Below are 25,364 nucleotides of genomic sequence, written 5' to 3' on the forward strand. Positions count from 1 at the left end.
AAAACAATGAGTCCAAGTCTTATGAGTCCAATTCATTTATTCTTCATTTACCCTCATAAATTACTTCAGAATCACTGCTTCTACTTTCCAGACAGACTCTTAAGAACTTATAAGAGGAACATATTCAACAGACGTGTTTAGGGAATTCACATTCTTATGCTTTATCTCTAAGCTTACATTTTTCCTTCTACTGATCAGCAGGATTATTTCCTTTACCTATTTTTGTACCATAAACTGTGATGGAAGAACATGCCAAACTGTGCTAACTTTAAATTAATATTGTGTCCTCCTTTTAAAAAGAACTAAATTATGGACAGAAAATGACTCTTCACTATGACATTTACCTTTTCTCCCTAATTTTAGGTGTTCAGACTTACCTACCTATCAATTCATTCGTAAAAGCTTAATCCTAAATTTTTGGTAATACTGCCACCAAGTGGTGGTAGTGATGCCTCATTCTTCCCAAAATAAAATTATTTTGCTTTGAGTGAAAATCATATTTGATTAATGAATTTTTCCATTCCATGTCACAAATTTAATATAATCAGTAGACCTAAAAACCTACACTGCCAGATGTCTTTTTTTAAAGCATGTTTTAAATTATTAGCAAGATACCATCTGATACTTATTAGTCCTTTTCATTCATTATTCTTTTAGGGAAAAGTACAGATATCTTCTTCCTTATTACCACTTTGCAAATTGAGAAGTATCTCAGTGTCACATAAGTGTTTTAGGGGCTTCCCTGGTGACGCAGTGTCACATAAGTGTTTTAGGAGCTTTCCTGGTTGAGAGTCCGCCTGTCGATGCAGGGGACACGGGTTCATGCCCCGGTCCGGGAAGATCCCACATGCCGCGGAGCGGCTGGGCCCGTGAACCATGGCCGCTGAGCCTGTGCGTCCGGAGCCTGTGCTCCACAACGGGAGAAGCCACAACAGTGAGAGGCCCGCGTGCCGCAAAAAAAAAAAAAAAAAAAAAAAAAAGTGTTTTAGGGCTTCCCTGCTGGCGCAGTGGTTGAGAGTCCGCCTGCCGATGCAGGGTCCACGGGTTCGTGCCCCGGCCCGGGAGGATCCCACATGCCGCGGAGCGGCTGGGTCCGTGAGCCATGGCCGCTGAGCCTGCGTGCGTCCGGAGCCTGTGCTCCGCAACGGGCGAAGCCACAACAGTGAGAGGCCCTCGTACCGCAAAAGAAAAAAGAAAAAAAAGTGTTTTAGCAACATTAGCTCATAGGATATAGCTAAGTTTTCCAAGCCCTCTTATAAAAAGTTATTTAAAATGCTATGTTCTTGTGTGAAACAAGGTTAAATTTAAAAAGCAATAATTTCACTTTGTTCAATGCAAAATTTTAGCTCTCCTTTAAAAACACTACAGTTATAATACTTACTTAAATTTGACAAATTGCAAATACGGAATGACAGAATGGTATTTCTAAATTTTTAATAAAGTATATCTCAAATTTGTCATACAAGTCAATCCCTATCCCATTTTGTTTTCTCTTAACCACAGCACAAATATAACTTTAATTGGTTACTAGCAATACTACTATATAGATGGTTCAAGAAACAGAATTTTTAGAATAATAATAGGACTTCTTTAAAATGATTTTAACATTTTATTGCTGTCTATACTGATCATATGTGTAATGCAAATAACGGCTTCTAGTAATTATAAAGCATCCCAGAATTACAGACCAAGACTATACACTTGAAAAACCTGCTTTACATAAACCATACAATGATATTTAGGCTTGATACAGAAATTCAGTGCCAGGAGGCAAATCCAAATAGACTGTATTTAAAACCTCTCTGAAGTTTGACATTTCCCAGAGGGAACTAGCAAGCACAATCTTAACTAATAATTAGTGAAAGAATACAACCACAAATAGTAATAAGAGCCTGAGAAAAGTATTTCTTAAAAAAATAGTAACAAACAGTACTATCATGTATGTTATAATCAAGTCTAAACACAATTTTTAAACTGTGTTTTAGAAATATGCTAGGAATGTGAATTTAAAAGTTAAGCAAAATTGGTAAAATAAACTTAATTTACAAGGAAAATGCAAGTTTACATGTTAGTGTTAGACTTCTTTTTTCCAATTACCTAGTAGAGAAAACAGTTCAAGGGCTCACAGGCAAATGTAACACCTTTTTTATTTTTCACAGTTATTGCAATCAGTCAAATGTTAATTTAATTCAGAAGTATTAACTTATATGCACAAACTACACTTGTAACAGCATGACCTTTTACTTGAAAAACAAAGGATGTAATATTAGTTATTTACACACTGCCCATAATACTGACAGACTTTTTTTTTAATGCTTTGTTTTCTATAAGTTTTGTTGTTTTTAAACAAAAGTACATTTGAAGAGACTGAACCAAAACAGTGCCACCCAGGAGTCACATCTTACCATCAGACATCAATGTCCTCATAGCGTTTCAAATAATAAGATTTAGGATTTAACCTCATCCTAAAGTATAAAGAGCATTTAAAAAGAAAAACAAAAACCATAAAATTCAATCTAGGTATGTTTAAATATAAATCGTACTGCCATAATAAGGGAGTTTCCTTAAAAAATGAAAAACAGTAAAGAGCACAAACTTTTTAAACTTCTATTCAACACTGCATAATAAATGTGATGTAAACTTTTTGAACATTTCTTTTCCTTAGACATGTTGTTTCTCAAACAACTTTTCAAGGCCTTGTCATGAAAAGCCTTGATCACATTTATTGTTAACATAAATACACTTATTTGGGGAAAACATTTTAAAGTAATTGTAATAAGCATTTTCCACTGCATAAATAACTTCTCTGTGGTAGAGGTAGTTTTCTACTTATATCTCTACCTTTTATGTAAAACCAACCCTCGTTTTTGTGTGTAACTTACTACATTTTACCTATAGTCATTCTCACTGAAGATGCAATATTATTTTTAAAAGACACAATGCTAAGTACTTTAAATATACTGAAAAACAGAAGGACGAATTTAGAGCTCTGACCTGGGAAATAATACTTCCAGGTTCAGCCCTGCAAATGGGTCTTTCATAAATGAAGATCAACTAGAATATAACTGACTTTCACAATTTTATTATTAATTGTTCTTCAGTGTAGCGCTAATCGAACATCAGGCCTAGTTAGATTACATTTCATTCTGACTCACTGGGTTTTATACAAAAGGCTTTAGGAGAGCTTTAATAAAACACTATAAAATATTAATTTTCTATAGCTTATAGTTCTTAGCATTAAACGTGTTCTGTTATACTGAACGTTAAAGTAATCCTATTACTCAAAGATACAGTTTGAATTGTATTTCATTAAGTCACTGCCAGTTTTGCCACTAAATACTGCCAAAATCCAGTGAAAAGCCAAGTTGAAGAAGCCATGCTTCACTTGCTTCATACAGAGGTTCCATTAGGCATTCAGTTGGCTATCCTTTTTCCTTTGAAAGAATAAACTTTCACCTACTCTTTGTGACTACTTCTTTCCCAATATATGGGTCACATATAATCTGAAAAACTATTGTACGTTGAAAAAAAATGTATACCCAGTAAGTCCCTGTTTAATCCAATTTAATCTGCTCCATCAGATATTTAAATTTTACTACAGTTTTTTAAAAGTGATATTGTACTGAATTCCCAAACTAAAATTCCTTTTATGTATACATCGTAAATTAACTACCTTTGAGATGTATAATTTCTTACATCATATTACGTGCAAAATAACTCTTAACCACAAAACTTTAAACAACTGCTGCATTTAACATCAGGCAACATCCAATACTCCAGCAGCCACAAGTTGCCGTGAGAGCCAGTCCAACCCTTCATACAGTCCCATACCACTTCGAGCATCACAGCCCTGAATATACCAGCTTCGGCCACAGCACAATTTATGAAGACTAAGAAGTTCAGTGATTTCTTCTACTGACAGAGCTCCAGCAACGTCCTGAAAGATATATACACATCAGAATTTTAATCAGTCCATCAAAATTATCATATTTGTAATTATTGTTATTTATTTACAGTTCTGTTGGTACCATTCCAACAGAAGCCTATACTAAAGTTAAAACCTAAATTCAACTTTCAGTAATTATTTTGAGATTAATGAGAAAAAATTTGAGTTTTGGTTATAATATAGATAGTCTGTAAGAAGTCTTGCAATGAAATCAATAAAGGCTGTGCCCCCTGAGTGAAAAAACTGCCGAGGTCATTATAAGGCATCAATTAAAAAAAAATTAATACATGTACATTGTAAGAAATGGCTTTTACATAGGGTTTATATAGTAAAGAGTTTATTAAACTCTCCACGGAATTCCCTGGTGGTCCAGTGGTTAGGACTCAGCACTCTTGCTCCCAGGGGCCCGGGTTCAATCCCTTAGTCAGGACACTAAGATCCTGGTGCAGGACACTAAGACGTTACGCAGCCAAAAAATAAAAATAAAAAACTCTCCAAATACCTCTGAATACCCCTTCTTCCCAGAAGCAACTATCAGCAAAAAAAAAGCTCTCCAATCTCCAGATTGCTTCTTCCCAGAAGCAATCATCAGTAACAATTTCTTTCATATTTTTCAGAAAACTTCCACGCACACTCACGCAAATAAACAGGAACATACTCTCTTTTTTTGTTTTTTACTTAACACATATCTTGAAAATAAAGATATCTTTCCATTATCAGGACAAGCAGATTTTCCATATTATTTTTAACATCTGTATTGCATTCCACTGTAGGTGCAACATAATTTTCTTAACCAGTCCTATACCGAATATTTAGATTGAAGATGTGTGCTTATGTGCTATTACATACGCATACACATTCATATAAACATGTATTTTTACATACATACATTTACAAAATTATCTCTAAGATAACCTTAGGATATCTCTTTGCAGAATACATTACTAGAGATAGAATTACAGGGTAAAAGGGTATATGCACCTAAAACTTTGACAAAGTACTGCCATATTGCCCTCCAAGAAAATGTCTCCTTTTAATAACCACACCAGCAGTGTATGCAGGTCTGAGGATTATCAAACATTTTCATCTTTAACAATATGATAAGTGGAAAATGGTATTTCACTCTGTCTTATTTGCATATCTTTAATCATAAATAAAGTGAAGTATATCAGCTCTTAATGGTTTGTTTTTTTTTTTATTAAGGGGAAATTCCCTGTCCATCCTACTCTTCCTTCTTATGACATCTAAGCCCCCCTATTGCACTAAAGAAAAGCATTCTCATCCTCCCAGAAGCTTAGTCCCAAAATCTAAGAATCTTCAGCTACTCCCCGTCCTTCATCCTCTCCATTCGGCCACCAAATTCTAACTATTCTATGTCCATAAAGTTTCTTCAGTCTGCTTCTACCCTTCCATTCCTTTAATTCAGGATCTTGTTAACTGTCACTTGAATTACTGCAGCAATTTACTGCATCTGCCTGTCTCTATTCCCTTGCCCCTGATTAATTCTACATCCTACCCCCAAAATTACAATCCTAAAACACTAATATGATCTTATCACCAACTTTTAATGGTTCTCCTTTACTCATAGAATATAACCTAAATTTCTCAGCCTGGCCCTGTCAGGCCTTTATCACACAACCTCCCCTGTTACTCTAGAATTTCTTCATCCTCTACCTACCCCTCACATACAGATCTCCTTGGTGTTCCCTAAAAATACTTTCTCCTGCCTGCAGTGTTCTTTCCTTCACAAATTAACTCAAAGTCTTATCCATAATTTCAACTCTTATAGTTTCAATTCAAATCCTACTTTTTACAAATCTTACAAAATACCACCTCTAGAACTACTCTCCAATTTTCCTTAATACTGTTAATATTACTGAAGTCACTTAGCAATTTTCTTTGTATTAAAAATATACACAACATGCTTACCTAAATACATAGGAGTTTCTAGTGAGCATCATCTACTTTATTTCCTTCTGTATATTCCAAGGTACCAAGTACAGCACCTTCCATATAAATTGTACTCAAAATACAGAGCAGAAATTTTATATCTACTGAATTATTTCCCTTGAAATCTTAACAGCTACTTATAATGTGGAATGCTAAAATAAATATTCTGAAATAAAAATGTGTTACCTGTTTGTTAGCAAAAATCAGTAGCAAAGCATCTCGGAGTTCTTTTTCTGTTAACAACTTTGCAAGTTCACTGTGTGCTTCACTAACTCTGTCTCTATGACTGCTATCAACAACAAATACAACAGCTACCAAAAAAAGAGAAAAATATTCATTTAGTCACTTGTTAAATTTCAGTAAATGGACTAAATATTTTAATGTTCTCATTAATATATTATGGTTAGTCTACCATCATTATTTTCACGGAAAGGCTGCTTATTACAGGAACACCTAGCAATAATTAATGATATAATCTCAAACAGTTCGCCTAACTTTTCAGCTGTTGCTTCCCCATCTGTAACAGGATTTACAATGCTTGCCTACCAAACACAGGTTGTTGTGCATATGATTTAATATATTTCTCTTAATGAATGAAAATGTAGCTCTTATGATCTACCTACTGATGTTATTTCTTCGATTACTACTTGCTTTACCAAAAGATAGTGTTTTAAAAATAAATAAATCACCATCTTTATCTCTCCCAAGTATTCTCTCTAGGTGCCCGGCACAGCACTTTCCACAGATTGTACTCAAAATACACAGCAGAAACTTCATAAATATCTACTGAATTAATTCTCTTTTGAAATCTTTCCAGCTACCTTATGGTAGCTAAACATCCCAGACTTTCAACCATTCCTCATGTTCAAAATTCCATTTTGTCCCCTAAATCACTGTCTCATACTAAACTTAATATCAAGAATCCCAAAGTAAAAATTATCTAGTCTTTCTTCTAGGTGGAAAACAGGATGACATATGCAACAGGTAGCATGAACATAATAAGCTTTATGTTGGGGTACAAGAGGCAAAGTGTAGAATGGGGCCCAAGTGTGAATAAATGCTAAGTGGAATATATGTGATATAACACAGTTTGGTCAAAAGCAAACCACTGTAGTTTCTTCTGTAGATAATAACTAATTGTGAATAGAAATGAAGGAGTGGAGCTATTGAGAGATTATAATGGGATAACTGTTGAGTTGAATTTAATTGAATAGAGCAAGAGAACTATATACCACAAATTCAACCCTATAACACAATATTGCCAGTGATCATGCTCATATGAATACTAATAATATACTTTAACTGTTAAGAGCAGCAAGAGGAAAGTACCCTTAATTACCTACATATATAAGATAAATTTGGTCTTTATGCTAAATTATGGTTTTTCATGAAATAAACCAGAGTACATAACCCAGTCTATCCACCTTAATTTTCTTAATAATGTGGTGCTTGCTACCAATATTTAAAGGTATAGTCATGTTTTTAATCAATGCTAAAATATCAGTTTTATTAGCTAAATCAATGAATTGAAAACTGAACTGGCATCCTAAAAATTTGAAAAATTAAGATGTAATTTTTACACTCTTACCTTGGGTATTGAGGTAATAATGTTTCCACAATGGTCTTAATTTATGTTTTCCACCTACATCCCAAATGGTGAACTTTAGATTTTTATATTCTACAGTTTCCACATTAAAACCTGTTTTTAAAAAAACTTACTTTAATACTGAACTTACATTTACACACCAAACACAGGCAACCCTGTTTATAACTGTGACTTACAAATTATCTGCATACAGCACTATCTACTGCTCCGCAACCAACTCCACTCGTGACAAACATGCGTGGGGAAGTGTATACCTTTAACCAGGGTTAGCCCTCTAATCCACCAGAGTCCTTAAGACCTTGACACCCAAGTACCAGATCTGCATCACTACCCTAATCCTCAGCAGGGTTATCAATCCTTTTTTCCTTCCAACTGTCCCACCAATATTCTGTTCCTTCTTGCTATCCTCCCCATCCACATTTCAATCCCACAGCCACTGAATCTTGCATTTTTTCTCTGAAATGCTGGTGTCTTAGAGCCAATCTCCAAACCAGATTGACATAAAATAAGTCCCAAAGAACTCAGCTGTAAGCTAGGGTTTGTCTGTAAAATGTCCATTAAGGTAAAAGCAATACTTATACTTACCAATTGTTGGAATAGGCTGCATGAACTCATCCTGTTTTAATTTAAACAAAATAGTAGTTTTTCCAGCACCATCTAATCCTAACGTAACAACTCGAATTTCCATTTTGGGTCCAATGTGAACTCTATTGTCCTACAATTTTTTAAAAAATTAATCTTTTTATTTTGATATGGAGTTAAAAGTATTAGTACTTACACTTTTATTTATAAAATACCTTTGTTAATTATTGTGTCTCCTACTCATTCCTTAATCCATTAAAATCAATGTTATAGTCCCCTATTAAAATACCCTTATTCTGATCTTTAGAAAGAGGAAATCAATCCTCATTGCTTTGCTAAATCTTAGCTTAGTAAAACTTACTACTTACTTTGTTTTTATATAAGTTAAAAAAAATACACATACCCACTTATTTTTCCCAGATTTTCTAACTCAACTGAATCTTCTTTAAATAAGATTTTTCATTCTGTGTTAAATATATTAATTAAAAATGAAAAGTGATACTCACTTCCCATAAATATCCACTGTTAACAATCTCACATATATCCCTCAAGATATCTTCCTGTGCAGACATTGGTTGACATACACAAAGCAGATATACTTAAAAAAAAAAAAAATACACACTGCAACTACTTTTTGCACTCAATAGTACATTATGGAATCCTTTCATTTCAAAACATATAGACCTACCTTTTTCTTTTAATTGCTTTATTATATTCCATGTACCACTATTTAACCAATCACCAACTGAGAGATATTAGGTCATCTCTGATTTTTTGATATTACAAATAATGCTGCAATGAACATACTTGTATATATTGCTAGCTGCACGACCTCTCTGCCTGACTTTCCCATCTGTAAAATGGGGATTAAAAATTGTACCAAACTTACATAGGATTTTTGCAAGGATTAGTTTTTTAAAAGACATGTAATCTGAACTAATGGAGTTAGAGGAGGAAAAAGAAAAAAGAATGAAGAAAAGTGAAAAGACCCTAAGAGACATATGGGAATGGGAGTCCCAGAAGGAGGATACAGAAATAAAGGGGCAAAGAGATCTTACTTGAAGATTCAATGGCTGAAAACTTCCCAATCTGAGGAAAGAAATGGACATAAAAATTCTAGAAGCTCAGTTCCAACTCAGATAAGTCCAAAGAGACCCACACTGAAGACACATTATAATCCAACTGTCAAAAGTAAAAACAGGATAATCTTGAAAGCAGCAAGAGAAAAGTGACTCATCACATAAACTTGATAATTAACAAATTTCTCAGCAGAAACACTGCAGGTCAGAAAGAGTGGGATGATACATTCAAAGTGCTGAAAGAAAAAAACTGTCAACCAAGAATGCTATATATGGCAAAACTGTCCTTCGAAATGAAGGAAAAATCAAGACTTTCCCAGAAAAACAAAATCTGAGGGAGTCATTACCACTAGACCTGCTCTATAAGAAATGCTAAAGGAGTCCTTCAAGTTGAAATGAAAGGACGCTAGACAGCAACATGAAGCCATATGAAAATCTAAAATGATAACAATAACTACATGGAAAAATAGTAACCTGTATTATAATTTGGGTGCATAAATTTAATTCTTCACAGAATTGAAATAACAAACACATGAAAAAAAACTATAAGCCTGTGCTAATAGGTGTACAATAAAGATGTAATTTGTGACATCAATAACATAAAGTACAGGGGGATGGAGCTGTGAAAGAATAGGGTTTTCGTATGCAATTGAAGTTAAACTGCTGTCAGTTTAAAATAGAATGTTATAACTAAGATGTTTTATGTAATTGCAATGGTAACCACACACACACAAAAAATCCACAGAATATACACCAAAGGAAAAGAGAAGGGAATCAAATATGACACTATAAAAAAATCAATAAAACACAAAAGAAGGCAATGAAAGAGGAAAGGTGAAACAAAAAAAACTATCAAGTTATGCAGAAAACAATGAACAAAATGACAACAGTATTTACCTATCAATAATTACTTTAAACAGACTTAACTCTCCACTCAAAAGACACAGCTTGACTAAATGCGTGAAAAACCAAGATCCAAAAATATGCTATCTACAAGAGACTCACTTTATAGCTAAGAAAATACATAGTCTGAAAGTGAAAGGATGGAAAGAGATGCAAATCTTTGAGATGCAAATCATACCCAAAAGAGAGCAGGGGTGGCTATCCTAATATCAGACAAAATAGATTTTAAGTCAGAAACTGTTATAAGAGACAAAGAAGTTCATTAGATAATGATAAAAGGGCAAATACAGAAAGAATATATAACAATTATAAATACTTGGATTATAAATAAATGAATTAAAGCCCTAAACATAAGAGCCAAAGCTATAAAACTCCTAGAAGAAAACACAGAAGAAAGGCTCCATAACATTGGATTTGGCAATGATTTCCTGGATATGACATCAAAAGCACAATCAACAAGAGCAAAAATAAACAAATGAGACTAGATCAACCTTAAAAATTTTTGTGAATAAAAGGACACAATCAGTAGAGTGAAGAAGCAAACTACAGAATGGGAGAAGATACTTGCAAATCATGTATCTGATAATAGATTCATATCCAGAATATAAAAAGAACTCCTACAACTCAACAACAAAAAAATCAAATAACTCAATAGAAAAACAGGCAAAGGACTTGTACAAAATTCTCCAAAGAACTGGCCAAGAGGCATATGAAAATGATACTCAACATCACTATCATCAGAGAAATGCAAATCAAAACCACAATGAGATATCACCTTACACCAATTAGGATGGCTACTAGTATAAGCCATCCTGTTTTACTATCCAAAAAAACCCCCCAGAACAAACAGAAAATAACAAGTGTTGGTGAAAATGTGGAGAAATTGGAACCCTCATGCACTTTTGGTGGGATTTACATAATATGATGCAACCACTATGGAAAACAGTATAGCATTTCCTCAGAAAATTAAAAATAGAACTACCATATGATCCAGTAGTCCCACTTCTGGGAATTTATCCAAAAGAATTGAAAGCAAAGCCTCAAAGAGATATCTGTACACCCATGTTCATAGCAGCACTATTCACAATAGCCAAGAGGTGAAGTAACCCAAATAACCATCGATAGATGAATGGATACAAAATGTGGTATATACAAACAATGGAATATTATTTAGACAAAATAGAAGGAAATTGTGTCACATGCTACAACATGGGTGAACTTTAGGGACATAATGCTAAGTGAAATAAGCCAGTCACAAAAAGACAAATACTATATGATTCCACTTGCATGATAAATTTAGAGTAGTCAAATACAAAGAAATAGAAAGTAGAGTGGTGGTTACCAGGAGCTAGTGAGAAGCGGGGAATAGGGGAGTCATTGCTTATAAGGTATAGTTTCAGTTTTTCAAGATGAAAAATTTCTGGAAATGTTTCACACAATGTGAACATACTTAACAATACTGAACTAAACACTTAAAAAATGGTTAAGATGGTAAATTTTATATTATGTGTTTTTCACCGTAATAAAAAAATGTACATCCTCACAATAAAGTACCTTGCAGCTGTAAAAGGGAACAGAAAATGTCGCTATATACTGCTATGGACTGACCTCCAGGATGTACACATCAGTGAAAAGTACAAGCTGGAGAAGTAGGTACAGTATTCTACCTTTAAACATGGGGAGTGTGGGGCTTCCCTGGTGGCGCAGTGGTTGAGAGTCCGCCTGCCGATGCAGGGCACACGGGTTCATGCCCCGGTCCGGGAGGATCCCACATGCCACGGAGCAGCTAGGCCCATGAGCCATGGCCGCTGAGCCTGCGCGTCTGGAGCCTGTGCTCCGCAATGGGAGAGGCCACAGCAGTGAGAGGCCCGCGTACCGCAAAAAAAAAAAAAAAAAAAAAAAGTGGGGAGTGTGCATGCAAATATATTTCTCTATGTTTTTTTAAATGACGAATAAAACTAAGAAAAATTCTTAATCGTTTTCTATGGAGAAGGGAAGAAAAGGGTGGCAGGGTCAGGAATATAAGTTAGACTTCTCTGAATGAACCTTGCTTTGTAGATTTGATTCTGGACCGTGTGAATGTTTCACATAATTATAAAACGAGATTAAAAAAGTTTTAAAAGCCACTCCCTAGGACTTCCCTGGTGGGGCAGTGGTTAGGAATCCTCCTGCCAATGCAGGGGACACGGGTTAGAGCCCTGGTCGGGGAAGATCCCACATGCCGTGGAGCAACTAAGCCTGGGCGCCACAACCACTGAACCTGCGCTCTAGAGCCCGCGAGCCACAACTACTGAAGCCCACGCGCCTAGAGCCCGTGCTCCGAAACAAGAGAAGACACTGCAGTGAAAAGCCCGCGCACCACAACGAAGAGTAGCCCCCGCTCGCTGCAACTAGAAAAAGCCTGCACACAGTAACCAAGACCCAACGCAGCCAAAAATAAATAAATTAAAAAAAAAAAAAGCCACTCTCTAAAAATAGAGAGCAAAATGGAACACATGTACCTTTTTAAATTAGGGGGAATCCACTTGAAAAGAGACCAAAACATATTAACCAAATGCCAAATACACACCTTGCTGGATTTTGTCTCAAACCTAAAAAAATTTTTTTTAACAATCTGGGAAATCTAATAGATATTATTAGAGAGTATGATTTAGGACATGATCCATTTCTAATTTTGTTGTGTTTTGAAAAAGAGAACAGAACCCGTGTTTTAGAAACATGTGAAAATATTACATAGATGAAATGATATATTAGGATGAAATATGTTGGGATTTGTTTCAAAATAACCTGGGAGACTGTAGGTAGAAAGAGACTAGGGGAAAGGGTAGATGAAATAAAAAGTTTTTAATTGTTCAAGTAGGTGATAATACAGGGAGACTCATTATACCACCTTCTATTTTCCACTGATACAGTAATTTTTTTTCCCTAATTCTGTGGTTCATTAATTTCTTAGTTGTCTCTTAGCTGATTATCATGGAATGTAAAACAATTGATTTATTCAAAAACACACCTAAAAACAAAGTATAGAATATATTACCTTTGTAAAAGTAACAGGGATGCTGGCATCTAACTGAATGTGATCTGCAACCTCTGTAAACTGCTGCTGCTGCTTTTGCAATGTTTCCAGTAACCTTGTAATTTCTTGTTTTGCTAAGACAACTCTACAATCATCCTAGAAAAGAGAAGATGATATTTCTTATAAACTTTTTAAAGAAACAACGAAAACTGAGATATCACTAAAATTCAAGAAAAGCTCATTTAACATTACAGTATTGAAAGTTAACTTATGTATAAATTTGACAATCAGGCATTAATAAATAATTTAAGAGCCCATCGAATAGATTAAGTATGGTATATTCACAAATGCAACACAACCAAAATGCATGGTTGAATGAACTACAGGTTCATTCAGGTAAGAATGAACTACAATTACATGTGATGATATGAATTTCACAAACATACGGTAAGGGAAGAAATGACATGAAGAGTTTGTACTGCATGATTCCCACTTTTATTAATTACCAAAACAGGCCAAAACAAGGTATATATTAGAAATCAGGATAGCGGTTTATCCTTAGGAGGAAAGGCGCGTAGTTACTAGAAGAGAGTCTGAGGGGCTTCTGGGGTTGCTAATGTTCTGTTACTTGATCTGGATGCTCGTTACACAGTAATGTCCAGGCTGAAAATTCAGCAAGCTGAACACTTATGCACATACTTCTGTATATATATATTGTACTCCTATAAAAACTTTTTTAAATAATTTAAGATACACATGTATTGGTTTAAAAAAAAAAGACTAAAGGTCAAACTGTGATGTCTCCCTCTCACTTTAGATTCCCAGGCCCTCTCCTCAAAGCTAAGCACTTTTCAGTTTCTCAAATATTATTCCAGAGATATTCTATACATATACCAATGTATTCTTCATAAGACAGAGATCTCCCAACAATATTTAAGCTCCATGAGAGAAGCAGTGTTGTCAGTTTTTGCTCACAGTTGCATATTCAAATTAGGTGATAGCAATTTGGTTGTTCCAATTGCCAGAACAAAAACTTTGAGTCATCCTTGCCTTCTCCTCCCTTATTCCCACATACAATTTGTCAACAAATCCTACTGGATATCCAAAATTTGGGTACTTCTAGCCCTCACGATCCAAGCTACTATCCTCTCTCACTTGGAATTCTACAACAGTCTTCTAACCATTGAGCTCCTTCCTTCCATCTTTGCCCTCCTTCAATCTGTTTTTTACACATCAGCCAGATCCTTTTAAGTAAGATCAAATCATTCTTGCGCTCAAAACCCCACAATGGTTTCCCCAATTCAATCAGTAAAAACTGAAGTCCTTCCAATGGCCCACAAGGCCCTCCTTACATATAATTCCCTATTATCTCTAATTTCAGCTCCCATTACTCTCTCCATCGCTTACTCTATTCCAGCAACAGTGCCCTCTTTTGCTGTTCCTCAAATACACCAGGCATGTCACCCTAGGGTTTTTGCTCTAACCAGTTCCTCAGCTGAAATCTTCTTCATTAAGGTGTGAGCTAGTTCCCTTCACCTTCTTCCCCTTTGAGTCTCTGTTCAAATCTCACCTTCTCTCAGTGATGCTTACCCTTTTTAAAAATATAATCTGCTGTACTCTCATACTTTTTCTTTTTCCCTTAGCTCTTATCACTTTTTAACATACTATATAATTTACTTATTAGATATGGTTATGGCTTATTGTCTGCCTTCTCCTTGTTAGGATGCTAATTCCACAAGATTATGGCTTTTGCTTGCTTTGTTTACTGACATATTCCATGTACCTAGAATATACATGGCACACAGTAGGCACACAACAAATATTTGCCTAATAAACAAATCCTAACCATTCAGTATTATGCCTTGAACTTAGATGATGCATCAATTTTTTCTGGAGGGGAGGGATGATTTTGTTCTCAAAATTGGTAATATATATGTGATGTTCCATCCATTCCTCTGTTCAGTTATCTCTGTGGCAGGAACTTTTAAGAATATTGATTGAGATTAGGGTTCTCTGTCTATAAATCAGAACAAAACTAATAGGTCCATATGAAGAATGAATCTAAGACCCCAATTTCATCTGCGTTAACACAGTGAGATAATACCATGTCATTAACAATTATCAGTCACTTTGACAAAATGCTTCAGAAACTCTAAAATACTTCTAAATACTTCAGTTAACTATGAGCTTTCTTTTTAATAAAATAAATATAAAAATACTGTGAAGTATTCACTTAAGTATGATTTAGGACATGATCCATTTCTAATTTTGCTGTGTAGCTTGAGCTGAACAAGTATTTATTAGGCTCTTTGTATCTCTAAATTCTTTGTATCTGGATAGACACATCCAGAAGGACAAATGTGCATATTGTATCATTAGGTTCAAATCAGGAGATAAAAACCACAATAGTCATATGAATAGAAAAAAATTAATATGAAGAACTGTTAACTAGGTGTAGTTATTAAGTAGGCAACTGGAAGGGTAAAAAGAACTCTGAGGTATCATGGAGCAAACAACTGTAGGAAACAGCTACCACCCTCAGGGCTGGGAGAATAAAGGAGAGATGCTAGAATTATTAAAACTTAAAAACTTATAGGAGGGATCTCATGGAGCTGAAATTCAGATCTCTAAGGAAAGTGGTCTCGTAGTATGAGCTGTGTCATTCACAGGAACCCCAAGCAAATGGGAACGCACAGGAAACCACCTCCACCTTTCAGCTTCCTTCTACTGTCCCCTATTGGCAGAGCCTAAAATCGCATGGAGGCAGCTGGCAGAGCTGGTATGTGGTTTGCAGAGTTCCAGTATCAGCATCACAAAGCAGAGGACAGAACAGGACTGGAGCTCAAAGACAACTTAATAAATGGCATAAACATCAATTATTACAATTCAATGTGATAAGGACTAAAGGACTCAAGACTGATGTGGTTACAGCCTGGCCACATTCATTTAAGTCTAATCAGATATTTAAGAGAAAAAGCTCTACAACAGTAAAAAGTTTAGCTCTATGATGATTTGGTATCAACACAATCATTAGCAATATAGCAAAAGATGAGAGTGACTGAAGCTTATCAGGAATTCCTAGGGCAATAATTAGCCTTAAATTGCACATTCATGAAGGCAGATCCAAACAGTAATGAGTAAGACTGGCATTTTTGTTAGAATAATCTTAAATCTATTTTAAAAGCACATTATCTGCAAACTGGGTAACAAATTGCTTATGATACGTCAACCATGAAAAAACACGGGTTCTCTGTGACATCAAAGTTAAGAACCAATAAATTAGAGCAGAGATAGGCAGTACATGCTAGAGAGACACCCCACCTCCACCACCAAAAACAAAAACAAAAAGAGCAAGGAAGGGTAAGTAGCTTCAAAGAACAGCAAACATTTGAAGAAGGATTTCCAATATCAGAAAAGGGAGACATAAGCCCATCAAGCAGAAAGAATAGTACATGCTTGGCAAAGAAGGGTTAAAGGGCTTGGGATGACTGAAGAATGACAGGAAGTTAGAGGGGTTCTAGAACCTATGGTTTTATGGTGGGGAAGACACATGAAAAAGAGGACATTGATGTGGTTGAGTGGAGTAATTTGAGGTTAGAGACCATGTCCTAAGCACAATGTTAATGCCCACAGTAACACAGAGTAATAATATAAAAATATTTATTAAATTAATAAAATAGACTAGTGTGTACCTCTGGTAATGATATACTTAAGCTTACAAATTCTCCTTCTTAAACTATGTCCTAATCATGTTTAAACCACATACTTGTTGCAAAGTCTTTTCACAATGGAGACAGGCTGTTGAAACCTGGGATAACAAAATAGTCATATCTTCTTGCTGCTGTCTGAGCCAAATCAGTTTTTCTCGAACATGAGCATCAACAACACTTAGAGCCATTTCTTCTTGACGACACAGAGTTTCATGCAGATCAGAAAAATAAGCTCGGACACATGACCGGGCATTCTCCGCAGTACCTGGTACCTAAGGCAATAAAAATAAGTTGTAAACAACTGTAACCTTAACGAAGATTTTATATGTGAAATAATGAAAATTTAAATACAATCTATATCCTTAAAATCCCAAAATGTTTATCTCCACACTAAATTTTTCCCCTTAATCACGGCCTTTGGATATCCAACTGTTTAAATGACATTTCAAGCAACAAGGAATACCTAATCTCCAGTCTCTCCCAACCCTGAACCTAGTTTCCTCCATCTCAATAAATGGCAGCTCCATCTTCCAGGTTATTCAAGTTAAAAAAATTGGAGTCACCCTTAACACTTCTCTTTCGTATCTCACAACTAGTTTCTCAACAAATTCTGCTGACTTCAAAATATATCTAGAATCTGATCATGCCTCACCACCTTCACCTCTGCCAACCTGATTGAAGCCATTATCATCTCTCACCTGATTATTATAATAGCCTCCTAATTGGGCTCACTAGATTTACCTCTGCTGCCTATAATGTATTCTCCACCCAGAAGCCAGACTGATCCTTTTTAAATGTTAAGTCAGAATGATAATTATTCTTTTGCTCAAAACTCTCCAGTGGCTTCCCACTCAGAGTAAATGCCAAAGTCCTTTATAGGGGATGTTCAACGACAGACTCCCTGGGAAAGAGACATCTGAGCTAAGACCTGAAAGAGGTAAGAGAGGGAACCATGTGAACATCTTCAAGGGCATTCCTGGAAGAAAGTAAAGCAAGTGCCTTTAAGGACCTTTCTGACCTCAACTCCTGCTGTGCTCCCCATCAATCATTCTAATTTATCTAACTCAACCTCCTCAAAGTTTCTTAAGCACACGAGGCACACTCCAACTTCAGGGCCTCTGTACTTGCTCTTCTCTCTGCCTAGAATGCTCTTCCCCCAAATATTAGCATGGTTCCCTTTCTCATCTCCTTTAGGTCTCTGCTTAATGCCCCTTCTCAGGGAGCCTGTCCTCAAACACCCCATATAAAAGTGCATTCCCCCTTTCCCTTATTTTTCTCCAAAGTATCTAATAACATACTTCTGTATTTTACTTATGTACTGTCTCTCTCCCCACATTAGAACGTAAACTTTGCAAAAGCAGGTATTTTTGACTTCAACAGTGTCTAGCACTTTGGATGTGTTCAATAAATATTTGCTGAGGGAATAAATAAAATATTTCCACTGTAGCACAAAAATGTCCAATAGAATTTTATGTGATGATAGACACATTCTATATCTGTGCTGACTAATATGGTAGCCACCAGCTACATGCATGTAAAATGTACTTGAAATGTAACTAGTGAGACTGAGGAAGTAAATTCTGTATTTTCTTGAACTGTTAAATAATTTAAACTTAAATAGCCACATGAGGCTAATGGCTACTATATTTGACAGAGAGCAGTTCTAGCATTACTCCCCAATGACTTAGCTTAACTTTGTTTCTTTACGAAAGAAAAACACTACATTGTGTCTGTCCCTGTACTTTATACTCCCATCTGAAAATATCCCTTTCTCCTCTATAATCCAATTTTAAAATGCAATTACCACTACCACCTAAGTTCCTTCCTTCTCTCCACAGCCAAACTTCTTAAAAGTTAGACACACTTCCTAACACCCATTGACTCTTCATTTTACCGAAGGGTATCTCCTTTTATCTCACAGAAATAACAAATTCAACATCCAAATTAAACTTATCACCTTGGTCCCATTATCCCCTCCCAAATTCTTCTTCCTTCCCCATTAGAGCACAATATCACCATCCACCAGGTTGGGCAAGGTAGAAATCTAGGCATTATGCCTGACCCTGCAAAGTACTTTTCCAATCAATATTATCAATGAATCACTAATATTATCAGTAAATCACTATTCTACTTCTTTAAAATCTCAAATCCATGTACTCCTCTCCACTCTCACTACTCCAGTATTATGGGCCATAAACATTTCTCAAGTAGATAATTTCAGCAACCTCACAATAGGTCTCCTTGCTTCCAATCTTGTTGCTCCTCCAATTCATTTTTTATATTAAAGAGCAACCTTTCTTAATGCAAACCTGATTATGTTATTCCTATGCCAATTCTTCAACAGCTCATCACTGCCTGTAAGATAAAGTCCAAACTCTTTAACATGTCTAACAAGATGCTGCAGGATTTGGCCCTTAACTCTCCAACATCTTTTCTTGCCATGCCCCACCCCAATACTCAAAGCTTCAACCATAGTGAACTTAGTTAAGTTTCTACAATATGTCCAATTCTCACTTCCATGTATTTTAACATATGCTTCCCTCTCTGGAACAACTCACTCCCCACCCCACTCTTCTCCCTGACTAAATTCCTTCAAATCTCAGTTTAGACATCACATCTTCTAGAAAGCCTTCTACGAGTTACCCAAATTATTGCTGTTTTTATGCACACTGCCAGGGCATCCTGTACTTCCCCCACAAAGTAACAGTTACCACAGTTGAAACTGGCTCTCTTCCATGATGGATTATAAATTTCCATAAAGACAAAGACTTTTTAAAAAACTTATTTCCAGTGACCAGTGCAGTACTGGCACAATATAATTGCTCAATAAATCCTATAAGGTGAAAAAGTGACAAGGAAAAGGGTGAGGAAGAAAAAAACCCATACATGTTCTGTGTGGGCCATTCCAATTCCATCTTCCACTATTTGTTCTCCTCCTTCAATGTGCTGAACGATTCCAACTAATTTTCTGGAATAATCTGAGATTTCCTCAGTGAAGGTCCGTATGCAATGAGCCATATCTAAAATTGATGCTCGGATCTGGTTAGCTTCTGGTTCCAATACTGAATGCTATAAGATGCAACATAATTATAGAAAAGAACTCACAGTATTGACTAATGATATAAAATGCTACTTTAATGGCTCCTATTAATAAAAAACCATCAGCTGCAAGAGGCTTTTATAACACATTTACAAAAAACACACCATAAAAAATACTAATTTGCCTTTGCCCCAAAACTATTTACCTTTCAAAGAAATAATTTAAAATTAGGAAGTCAATTTATTGCTAAACAAGAATCCAAGAAACCCTCTCTAAAATTTTACCACAAGCATTAGTTCATCAACAGACATAATTATTATCAAAATAATCCAGTGCATTACAAAAACAGGCACACAAAGAAAAGAACTTTTGTTTCATGCTGGAAAGCCATTTTTCAATGAAGAAAGAATCATGAGGACTCTGAAATTTTTGTTATAATATTCAGAAAATAAATCTCTCATTTCTTTTCATGCTACCAAGCTCAACTCATTCATCATTTAGCTCTTCTTTGATCTCTACTCTTAGCACAAAAAACCAAGTCAGTGGTTGGGCTGGTGAACTAGGTAGTCATCCAGTTTAACTATATTCATACCTTGTGACCTTGGTGTTTTCCATATTCTTTGCAGACACAGCACATGAGTGGGCTAGTTTGACAGCCATCTTCCAAGCAAACAAACTCAATGGCATGCACCTGATGCTGAGAGCACATGGTTTTCTCATGAGGTTTATCAGCTAGAGGCACTCTCCTGTGCTTTGCTAATGTCTTTGTTGAATGGGTAACTTGGGAACACTCTGAGCACAAGTGAGTTGCACATACAGTGCAATATACAGATGCAACGTGAGCTTCATCTTCATCACAACGAATGATGCTCTGATGAACAAAAAAGTAACGTATTAAAACTGAACCCCTTTACCAAACAGAAAATGACTCACAGACATAGAAAACAAACTTATGGTTACCAAAGGGGATAGATAGCAAGGGAGGGGGAGGAGAAATAAATTAGGAGTTTGGGATTAACAAATACACACTACTATATATAAAACAGGTAAACAACAAGGACCTACTGTACAGCACAGGGAAATATACTCAATATCTTGTAATACCTATAAAGGAAAAGAATCTGAAAAAGAATATATGTATCATGTATATGAATATATGTATCATGGTTCAGGTGTACAGCAACCGAATCATGTTGCTGTACACTTGAAACTAACACAGCCCTGTAAATTAACTATACTTCAATTTAAGAAATTTTTAAAAACTCAACCCCAGTCATCATAACATGCCAAATTTTGAGAGATTGGTTCAAGATGGTGAAGTAGAAGGACATGCGCTCACTCCCTCCTGTGAGAGCACCGGAATCACAACTAACTGCTGAACAATCATCGACAGGAAGACACTGGAACTCACCAGAGAACATACCCCACATCCAAAGACAAAGGAGAAACTGCAGTGAGACAGTAGGAGGGCACAATCACAATAAAATCAAATCCCATAACCGCTAGGTGAGAAAATCACAAACTGGAGAACACTTATACCACAGAAGTCCACCCAATGGAGTGAAGGTTCTCAGCCCCACATCAGGCTTCCCAGCCTGGGGGGCTGGAAATAGGAAAAGTAATCCCCAGAGAACTGGACTTTGAAGGACAGCAGGATTTGACTGCAAGACTTAGACAGGACTGGGGGAAACAGAGGCTCCACTCTTGGAGGGCACACACAAAGTAGTCTGTGCACCAGGACCCAGGGGGAAGGAGCAGTGACCCCACAGGAGACTGAACCAGACCTACCTGCTAGTGTTGGAGGGTCTCCTGCAGAGTCGGGGGCAGCTAAGGCTCACCTTCAGGACAAGGACACTGGCAGCAGAAGTTCTGGGAAGTACTCACTGGCACAAGCCCTCCCAGAATCCGCCATTAGCCCCACCAACGAGCCTGCAGGCTCCAGTGCTGGGTCGCCTCAGGCCAAACAACCAACAGGGAGGGAACACAGACCCACCCAGCAGCAGACAAGCAGATCAAAGTTTTCCTGAGCTCTGCCCACCAGAGCAACATCGAGCTCTACCCACCACCAGTCCCTCCCATCAGGAAGCTTGCACAAGCCTCTTAGATAGCCTCATCCACCAGAGGACAGACAGCAGAAGCAAGAAGAACTACAATCCAGCAGCCTGTGGAACAAAAACCACATTCACAGAAAGATAGACAAGATGAAAAGGCAGAGGGCTATGTAGCAGATGAAGGAACAAGATAAAACCCCAGAAAAACAACTAAATGAAGGGGAGATAGGCAACCTTCCAGAAAAAGAATTCAGAATAATGATAGTGAAGAAGATCCAGGACCTCAGAAAAAAAAAAATGGAGGCAAAGATCGAGAAGATGCAAGAAATGTTTAACAAAGACCTAGAAGAATTAAAGAACAAACAAACACAGATGAACAATACAATAACTGAAATGAAAAATACACTAGAAGGAATCAACAGCAGAATAACTGAGGCAGAAGAACAGTTAAGTGACCTGGAAGAGAGAGTGGTGGAAATCACTGCTGCAGAACAGAATAAAGAAAAAAGAATGAAAAGAAATGAAGACAGCCTAAGAGACCGCTGGAACAACATTAAATGCACCAACATTCACATTATAGGGGTTCCATAAGGAGAACAGAGAGAGAAAGGACCTGAGAAAATATTTGAAGAGATAATAGTTGAAAACTTCCCTAACATGGGAAAGGAAATAGCCACCCAAGTCCAGGAAGCGCAAGGAGTCCCAGGCAGGATAAACCGAAGGAAAAACACACCCAGACACATAGTAATCAAATTGACAAAAATAAAAGACAAAGAAAAATTATTAAAAGCAACAAAGGAAAAACAAAAAATAACATATAAGTGAACTCCCCGTAAGGTTAACCACTGATTTATCAGCAGAAATGCAGCAAACCAGAAGGGAGTGGTACAATATACTTAAAGTGATGAAAGGAAGGAAGCTGCAACCAAGAATACTCTACCCAGTAAGGATCTCATTCAGATTTGATGGAGAAATCAAAAGCTTTACAGACAAGCAAAGGCTAAGAGGATTCAGCACCACCAAACCAGCTCTACAACAAATGCCAAAGGAACTTCTCTAAGCGGGAAACACAAGAGAAGAAAAGGACCTAAAAAAACAAACCCAAAACAATTAAGAAAATGGTCATAGGAACATACATATCGATAATTACCTTAAAAGTGAATGAATTAAATGCTCTAACCAAAAGACACAGGCTTGCTGAATGGATACAAAAACAAGACCCATAGAGATGCTGTCTACAAGAGACCCACTTCAGAACCTAGGGACACATACAGAGAGAAAGTGAGGGGATGGAAAAAACAGTCCATGCAAATGGAAATAAAAAGAAAGCTGGAGTAGCAATACTCATATCAGATAAAATAGACTTTAAAATAAAGGATGTTACAAGAGACAAGGAAGGACACTACATAATGATCAAGGGATCAATCTAAAAGGAAGATATAACAATTATAAACATACACGCACCCAACATAGGAGCACCTCAATACATAAGGCAAATGCTAACAGCTATAAAAGGGGAAATCAACAGTAACACAATAATAGTGGGGGACTTTAACACCTCACTTACACCAATGGACAGAAATTCCAGACAGAAAATTAATAAGGAAACACATGCTTTAAATGACACAATAAACCAGATAGATTTAATTGATATTTATAGGACATTCCATCTGAAAGCAGCAGATTACACTTTCCTCTCAAGTGCACATGGAACATTCTCCAGGATAGATCACATCTTGGGTCACAAATCAAGCCCTGGTAAATATAAGAAACTTGAAATCATATCAAGCATCTTTACTGACCACAATGCTATGAGATTAGAAATCAATTACAGGAAAAAAATGTGAAAAACACAAACAAGTGGAGGGTAAACAATATGCTACAAAATAACCAAGAGATCACTGAAGAAATCAAAGAGGAAATCAAAAAATACCTAGAGACACCACTGTAAAGCAATTATACTCCAATAAAAATGTTAAAAAATAAATACCTAGAAACAAATGACAAAGAAAACACAATGACCCAAAACCTATGGAATGCAGCAAAAGAGTTCTAAGAGGGAAGTTTATCGCAATACAATCCTACCTCAAGAAACAAGAAACATCTCAAATAAACAACCTAAACTTACACCTAAAGCAATTAGATAAAGAAGAACAAAAAAACCCAAAGTCAGCAGAAGGAAAGAATCATAAACATCTGAGCAGAAATAAATGAAATAGAAACAAAGAAAACAATAGCAAAGATCAATAAAACTAAAAACTGGTTCTTTGAGAAATAAACATAATTGATAAACCTTTACCTGGACTCATCAAGAAAAAGAGGGAGAGGACTCAAATCAATAAAATTAGAAATGAAAAAGGAGAAGTTACAACGGACACCGCAGAAACACAAAGCATCATAAGAGACTACTACAAGCAACTCTATGCCAATAAAATGGACAACCTGGAAGAAATGGACAAATTCTTAGAAAGGTATAACCTTACAAGACTGAACCAGGAAGAAATAGAAAATATGAACAGACCAATCACAAGTAATGAAATTGAAACTGTGATTAAAAATCTTCCAACAAACAAAAGTCCAGATCCAGATGGATTCACAGGTGAATTCTATCAAACATTTAGAGAAGAGCTAACACCCATCCTTCTCAAACTCTCCCAAAAAATTGCTGAGGAAGGAACACTCCCAAACTCATTCTATGAGGCCACCACCACCCAGATACCAAAACCAGACAAAGATACTATAAAAAAAGAAAATTACAGACCAATATCACTGATGAATACAGATGCAAAAATCCTCAACAAAATACTAGCAAACTGACTCCAACAATACATTAAAATGATCATACACCATGACCAAGTTAGATTTATCCCAGGGATGCAAGGATTCTTCAATATTCACAAAGCAATCATGTGATACACCATGCTTATTTTTGGTTTTATTTCCATTACTCTAGGAGGTGGGTCAAAAAAGATCAGCAGACTTAAACTTAAAAGCTTTTGCACAGCAAAAGAAACTATAAACAAGACAAAAAGACAACCCTCAGAATGGGAGGAAATATTTGCAAACAAATCAATGGACAAAGGATCAATTTCCAAAATATATAAACAGCTCACACAGCTCAATATGAAAAAAACAAACAACCCAATCAAAAAATGAGCAGAAGGCCTAAACAGTCATTTCTCCAAAGAAGACATACAGATGGCCAAGAGGCACATGAAAAGCTGCTCAACATCACTAATCATTAGAGAAATGCAAATCAAAACTACAATGAGGTATCACCTCACACTGGTTAGAATGGGCATCATCAGAAAATCTAGAAACAACAAATGCTGCAGAGGGTGTGGAGAAAAGGGAACCCTCTTGCACTGCTGGTGGGAATGTAAATCGATACAGCCACTATGGAGTTTCCTTAAAAACACTAAAAATAGAATTACCATATGACCCAGCAATCCCAAGCCTGGGCATATACCCAGAGAAAACC

At 36.2% G+C, this 25,364-nt stretch overlaps 1 protein-coding gene across 3 annotated transcripts in view; it reads right to left on the reverse strand.

Moving 5' to 3' along the window:
* Positions 1–2,129: 2,129 nt before the first annotated feature.
* Positions 2,130–25,364, reverse strand: part of TRIM23 (tripartite motif containing 23) — a 38,088-nt gene continuing 14,853 nt past the window's right edge. For 2 of the 3 annotated variants that reach the window (XM_019929960.3, XM_073802159.1), the window contains 8 exons: positions 20,425–20,703; positions 19,679–19,861; positions 16,849–17,064; positions 13,104–13,238; positions 8,088–8,217; positions 7,485–7,595; positions 6,083–6,207; positions 2,130–3,937 (listed from right to left, as the gene is read on the reverse strand). In XM_019929960.3, coding sequence (XP_019785519.1) covers positions 3,758–3,937; positions 6,083–6,207; positions 7,485–7,595; positions 8,088–8,217; positions 13,104–13,238; positions 16,849–17,064; positions 19,679–19,861; positions 20,425–20,703 — 1,359 coding nt within the window. In that variant the 3' untranslated portion in view covers positions 2,130–3,757. The remainder of the gene's footprint in view (positions 3,938–6,082; positions 6,208–7,484; positions 7,596–8,087; positions 8,218–13,103; positions 13,239–16,848; positions 17,065–19,678; positions 19,862–20,424; positions 20,704–25,364) is intronic. The other variant, XM_019929962.3, reaches the window with a different exon arrangement.

This window comes from Tursiops truncatus, chromosome 3 (genome assembly GCF_011762595.2).
Source record: "Tursiops truncatus isolate mTurTru1 chromosome 3, mTurTru1.mat.Y, whole genome shotgun sequence".
Lineage (NCBI taxonomy): Eukaryota > Metazoa > Chordata > Mammalia > Artiodactyla > Delphinidae > Tursiops > Tursiops truncatus.